Source organism: Dendrobium catenatum, unplaced genomic scaffold (assembly GCF_001605985.2).
Source record: "Dendrobium catenatum unplaced genomic scaffold, ASM160598v2 fragScaff_scaffold_1090, whole genome shotgun sequence".
In the NCBI taxonomy this organism is placed as follows: domain Eukaryota; kingdom Viridiplantae; phylum Streptophyta; class Magnoliopsida; order Asparagales; family Orchidaceae; genus Dendrobium; species Dendrobium catenatum.
The window spans coordinates 1,413,183-1,420,101 of NW_021319552.1; the positions used below are offsets into that span (position 1 = coordinate 1,413,183).

The window sequence follows — 6,919 nt, forward strand, 5'->3', positions numbered from 1 at the left end:
CTCCTTTTTAAATTATCTCTTAAACATATTTTCCACTTAATTAAATTAAAATTGCTCATTTTAATAAATTCCCTCTATTATGTAAATATCTCGAATGTGGAGGGTGAACAAAGATCTGAATCCCAACATAAAACAGTATTAATGTTGAAATTCAATCCAACATCTATATGATGGCTATTTTAATCGAAAAAATTAGAAATCAACTTAAAGGCTTTTAAAATACCTGTGCTTCTTTAATAAATTATTTATTACAATAAAATTTAGTGCAAGTTTGACAAGTTTTTCCTAAATTTTGATTTAAGTTAGGCGAATCATAGTTGAAAAAATTCACTTAGAATGCCCTGAAACTTTTTTTTAATAAGATTTGAAATTACATCAAGTGAGAAAATTTATCTTTTGTCACCAGACACTCATACAATTGAGGGGCTATTTGTTCAACTAAAAAATGAATCCAATATAAAATAAAAATAGTCTAACATATTAAAAATATATTTGTGTTGTACAGTTTAGTGCACTATAAATATAAGAGATTATTTTATTTACTTTGAAGTAAAAAAAAAAGTATAATAAAATAATATTATATTTGAAATAATAGTTCATTCGTAGCCGATAATAATTATAGATGATGGCATTAGTGGTGGCTACTGCTTGGCAGTTGGCGGTTGATGTAGGTTGTAGTTGAAACAACATCAATTGATTGTGGCATCTAACAGCGATGGTGGACGATATCGACAATTCACAGTGGGCAGCAATGGGTGGCAATGGTGGGTAGTGGTACATAACTTTACACAAGCTATACATTTTGAATTCATCTAAATCGGACGAATTTCAAATACATTGAAAATAAACTAAATAGTGAATTGAAATTCACTCTAAAAAATAATTTGTTTTTGAAATTTACCATCAAAAAATCCAAATTTTAAAACTACAATTCTTTTTTTATTTTACGCCTATATGCTGCCAACCAAATAACCACCGAAACAAAAAGAATTTCTGACATAGCATAATATTGAATCCCACATAAGTTTTCAAAACAACCTCTATGTATGCCTCTATTTTCCTTTTAAGTTTTTTTATGCACTTTAAATGATCTAATCAAAGCTTATAAAGTTGAGAATGTTTCTCCCAAACTTTTTTGAGTTTGAGCCCTCACATTCTCGATCTATACTTTATTGATAAATAGGATTCACATCCTCTCCCATTATCACGATAATTTAATGACGCAATTACTGATAATCTTGCGGTACAGCAAATTTTGAATGGGACCCTAAGTTTGCGGAGAGGGATTCCATAGTAGAAAATATGGTTTTTTTTTACCCCCTAGAAATGGAAGATGAAGTTGTATGTAATATACATCATGTATAGATGGGGGGATTTTTAATTAATGGACAAAACTATGATGTTAAACCTGATATTCTTGCGGTACAGCCAATTTTGATTAAGAATTATTTGATTTATATTCGACCAACTTTGTATGTACTTTTTTTTGCATTGATATGTTATGCTATTGTTTGATCTGATTATATCGGTTAGTAGGCACTACAATAATCTTGTTACATATAAGGTAGGGGTGTGATGGAAAAACTGGCTAGATAATTTGAGGCTAATGATCTCCTTGACAATGCCCAAAGATGCCCTTTTGGTTAGTTCTTTAATGCTCTTAAGATGATATTTTTTGGGACCCAAGTCACTAACTTGTATTGAGGTTGTTTGAGAATGAGGGGTGTTGAATTATATTTCACATTAATGGGAAGAACACAACTTTTTGAATTTCAAAGTTTGTTTTTTCTCGTTGGTTTGAACTTTGGGGAGTCTCCAGCTAACGAGGACTTGCATAAGATGAACCAAAGTGGTAAGTTGTTCAATAAATACTTAGATGGGGATAAGAATTTTAAGAACATATTTTTAGAGTGTGCAATATTAGTTGGTGTGTATTGGACTACGCTTCTTTATAGATGATGTACTCATCAGCATGGCCAAACGTAGAGATGCTTTCACATATAGATTCACATAGTTGTCAATGAGGAAGAGTTCTTTGGATATCAATAGGATAGGCTGGCATTAGGGAAAACACTAATAGGGGCAGAAGATGTATACAGCTCACTATGAGTCTACTGCCTTATGAAAGAGTGTCACGACCGAATATACTATAAATGGATATGTAACATCACCATTATACTAGGCTTATGAAGCCATGTTAGAAGTACGAAGAAGATGTGTCGAGTTCCATGGGGAGAGGCTAGACGAGCTAACTAAAAAGGATTTTTTACATTAGCTAATTAAGGCACTCACACACACATCACGTACATAAGACTTGAACTCAAGACCTCTTAGTTGATAGCCTAAGCACCCAACAAACAAACTAAGATGAGCTGTTTCAATCAGGGTTGTTCTGTGCTCATTGTTTTGCTAGCTAATTGATTTATTTTTTGATTTCATGATGGTTAGTTGTTGTCTCTCCTAAGTCCATGGTCTTCTTTTTTATTCTTCTCTTCTTTTTTGAGATCCTTTTATCGTTCTTAACTACAGGTTTTTCTTGTTAGTTAGGTTCGTTTGGCTATGAGGTTTTTTTTATTTTGGTTCCAGCTCACTTTAACTTGTACACCCTTATTGAGTTATTTTCTTTTCTTTATTTATAAGCACTGGTAATGCCTCAAATTTTTTCCAGAAAAAAAAATTAAAGGTAATAATTAATATTATTCATTTCCCTATATATACATTAAATCAGATTCATTCAATTTATTTAGTTTGACAAATTTAAATCAATCAAATTAAAATAATAAATTGATAATTTCTAAAATTTACAGAGTTTGACAGCTCAGGAAACGAGCAGAAATTGGGGCCCGAATGCTCATGACCAAGTGGATGGGCCCTACGTTATGGCGCCATCTGCGCTGGCGGGAAATCCAACATATGCCACGTGTGTCAATGCGACACTAGGGTTTCCTCAGCGCCGCGCGAGCTGGAACTCGCTTCTCCCATCCGACGGCTACCCTCCTCGAAACTCCCGTATCTAACGGATCATATTTAATCCGTAATTCGAAATTTATATGGGAAGCGCATATCGCTTCCACTTCCCGCTCGACAATCTGTCTTCTCTCCTCTCCGCCCCCATAAGAACCCAATCTATTTCAGAAAGCGAACCCCCCTTTTTTGATTTCTCTGATCTCTTCAAGCGCCCAGTCGCCTTTAGAAAACTGGGAAAGACATGGTAATTTCACGCAAATTCTTCGTATTCCTTTGATTAAAGCTATGTTTGCTAACCAAAATTTGATCTTGTTCGCTTACTTTACTGAACTTTAGGTTGGATATGCATTCCATTATAAATCAAAGATGTTGGAGGAGAAGAATAGTAAGAAGAAGACGAAGATACCTTCATGGTTGGAGTTGCTTCTTGCAACGAAATTCTTCGGAGCTTGTGCTGAGCATCAGGGGATTAAGAAGAAGATAGAGAGAAACATATACTGCGTCGACTGTAACGAGTCCATGTGTTCGTTCTGCGTTTCCTCACCGTCTTGCTCGCACCGCTACCATCGTCTGCTTCAGATTCGGCGCTACATATACCAGAACGTGATTCGGATCCGCGATATGCAGAAACTGATTGATTGCTCCGAGGTTCAGGTAACTCATTGAGTAATTCTTAATTGTGTTCAGTTCAGGGGTTTTTGAGAGATTTTTTGCTCGATTGATGGAAATTATGAATCGCTTTTCATGAATTGATGCAGCCCTACATTGTCAACGGAGCAAAAGTAGTTCTGCTAAACCCTAAGATGCAATCGAAGTCATCAAAGCCAGCCGTCGCCGGCACGTCGTTCTGCAAGTCTTGCCAGCGAACGGTGGCGGAGCATAACGGGTACTGTTCAATTGCATGCAAAGTCTTCAGGAAGGTGGCACAATCACCGGAACTGGAGGCTGATATCCTCTCCGATGGTTCATGTTCTTTGGCGAAACTCGAAGACTTGGAACTCTCCCCTGAGGTGGCGCCAACTTTCTCTATCGATTCTTTGCAGCCGTCCGATTTGATACTGGAGGATCACAGCCGTTGGATTGAAGGGCCTACACCTAGTCGAAAACCCAGGATTGTCCGAAGAAAGGGAACACCAAAAAGGTCACCGATCTCTTGAAATTCTGTGAAATTAATTTGCTCTCCAACCTTTACAAAATACCAATAGCAATTAATTGAGATATTACATTGTTGACCTCCAGAAATATGTTTTGCGAAGATTTACCATGGCAAGTGGTGGGCCGTGCATTTTCGTTGCATAAATTGTATTATGAAACAAATTTATTTTTATTTATGTATAATGTTAATTTTAAAATAAATGTTATAATAATCAAATTCATCATAATATAATTGATATCAAAATATTTTTATGTAATTTTAAAAATATATACTAAATCTAAAATAATTTTTTAATGTTTTATTTTTAATAGTTAGAAGTTAGAACTTTCTAACTGATTTTTTAAAACGGGCATCAATCTTAATATAATCTGAGGAATAAAAGCCATGCATCTCATCTTGATTTGATTGGGAACTTTAAATATCAATAAAGAGATTTTAGATTCAAATTTCATCTTGATTGGATTAGGAACTTTAAATATCAATAAAAAGATTTTAGATTCAAAAAAAAATGTTAGGAACGGGCTATCCCCATAAGAGGCGCCTGACTGAGTAACTAATCTCTTGGCAAACCTACTTTTATTTTTCCTCACTTAAGGAGTCTCGCTGTGAGAGAGGATTTGAACATGAATTAAGAGGTTCTCAATCATGCTTGTCCACCAACTCAACTAAGCTGGGTTTAAGGATATTAGAGCAGCAACACAAGAATACTTAATTGTAATTTGTAGCCGATTTGTTGTATAGCCCTTTATGTATTTGTATACTCTATAAATACATATGTATCGTATGAAGCAGATATGAAATGCATAATATTTCTCTGTTTACTTTCTTTCTCTCGTTCGTCTTCTTGTTTCTGTAAAGCTTCGGAGGTTAAGTTTCTACATGGTATCAGATTCCCGGTAAAGATCGTGGTTCTCCATGGAAGCGTCAACCACAGCTCAATCCACCTCGGATGAACAAACCAAGACCTCTATCTCCATTGCTCCGGTTCTATCTTCTTCTCTGAAATTTATTCTTTCAAATCTCAAGAACACCGTGCCAAATCAGTTGTCACCGGATAATTATCCACTGTGGCGATCGCAGATCTTGAAAATCTGTCGCGCTAATGGCCTCGAATCATTTCTTGATTCGCAGAGCCCTATTCCAGCCAAAATCGTCATCCGCTCCGATGGGTCGTCCACTTCTAATCCTCTATACCATCAATGGCTTCTCAATGATCAAAATCTCGCTGCAGCCATGTGTTCTACGATTTCGGCTTCTATTCTACCCTATGTTCTTAATTTGGAAACAACTGCAGCCATTTGGCTAAATCTTCAAACAAGATTCCAATCGACGAACAGATCTAAAGTGATTCAACTCAAGAATGAGTTGCATCACATTTCTCTCAAGAATCTCACGATGGTGCAGTATCTCAACGAGATTAAGTCGCTTGTAGATCAAATCGCAGCGGCTGATGCCAAGGTAGATGAAGAAGATATTATCTTGTATATCCTCAATGGACTACCTGGAACCTATCAAGCGTTTAAAACTTCAATCCGAACCATGACACAACCGCTAACTCTTGATCAGTTATATGCATTTCTTATATCTGAAGAAATTCATGTTGCGTCGGATTCGGCTAGATCGGCTCCGTTTGAAAATCCAAACACAGCGTTGTTTGGTTCTCACGGGCGTGGTAGAAGAGGACGAGGTCGCTCTTATGGTTCGTCCAACAACAATAACAATGCCAAAGAATCATCTACAAAATCAACTCAAACATGTCAGATATGTCTCAAGAGAGGACATACGGCAAACGAATGCTGGCACAGGATGAATGCAAATTATGTCCCTCAACCACGACAGCAATCCAGAGCACTTATGGCTGATTCATCTGGTGTCTCTCAAGATTGGTACCTTGACTCCGACGTGTCGTCTCACCTAACGCATGCTCTGGACAATCTGTCTATTTCCCAACCTTACCAAGGCTCTGATGGCGTCGTCATTGGCGATGGGAGCTCGGTTAGCATAGCAAATTCAGGGAAAGGCTTGCTACCGACTCCCTCTCGTAAGCTTTTGTTATCCAAGATTTTTCATTCTCCTGAAATTCATTACAATCTTATTTCTATATCTCAACTTACTCGTGATAATAATATAGCCGTAATTTTTAATCCATCTGGTTTCATTTTTAAGGACTTGACGACTCAACAAGTTCTTTTTCAAGGCCCCTGCCGTGACGGATTATATTCGATTCCTTCGACTCCGGCGATCAAGAACTATGGGCTCACGGCAAAAAGTAACAACAATAAGCTTTGGCACGACAGATTGGGTCATCCCAATCACCGCATCTTTCATTCTATAGTTTCTTGTAACCCTCGTTTACATATAGATACAACAATGAATACTTGTCATGTTTGTAATAAAGCCAAACATCATAAATCTGTGTTTGAATTGTCTCGTAACCGAGCAAATTCTGTGTTAGATTTAATTCATTCTGATGTATGGGGTCCTGCCCCCACGGCATCAAATACTGGCATGCTTTACTATGTTCTTTTCATCGACGATTATTCTAGATTTTCTTGGATATTTCCATTAAGACATAAATCTGAAGTCTTTGCTGTGTTTGTGACTTTTAAAACTTATATAGAAAATTTTACATCAGCTAAAATCAAATGTCTTAGAACAGATGGAGGTGGAGAGTTCGTTAACAATACTTTTATTAGCTTCTTGAAACATCATGGCATTGTTCATCAGATCTCGTGCCCGTACACGCCCGAACAAAACGGCGTTGCTGAGCGGAAACACAGGCACATTATTGAGACG

At 36.7% G+C, this 6,919-nt stretch overlaps 1 protein-coding gene across 1 annotated transcript; it reads left to right on the plus strand.

Moving 5' to 3' along the window:
- Window positions 1–2,354: 2,354 nt before the first annotated feature.
- On the plus strand, window positions 2,355–4,124 carry LOC110111242. Its single transcript, XM_020843014.2, has 3 exons — window positions 2,355–3,211; window positions 3,304–3,621; window positions 3,726–4,124. Exons 1-3 carry the CDS (start codon window positions 3,209–3,211, stop codon window positions 4,122–4,124), a joined length of 720 nt encoding a protein of 239 aa, XP_020698673.1. The 5' UTR covers window positions 2,355–3,208.
- The last annotated feature ends 2,795 nt before the right edge of the window (window positions 4,125–6,919 follow it).

Coding starts and splice junctions, on each gene's coding strand:
- LOC110111242 (XM_020843014.2), top strand. Junction 3,622..3,725: donor TTGATTGCTCCGAGGTTCAG/GTAACTCATTGA, acceptor GAATTGATGCAG/CCCTACATTGTCAACGGAGC.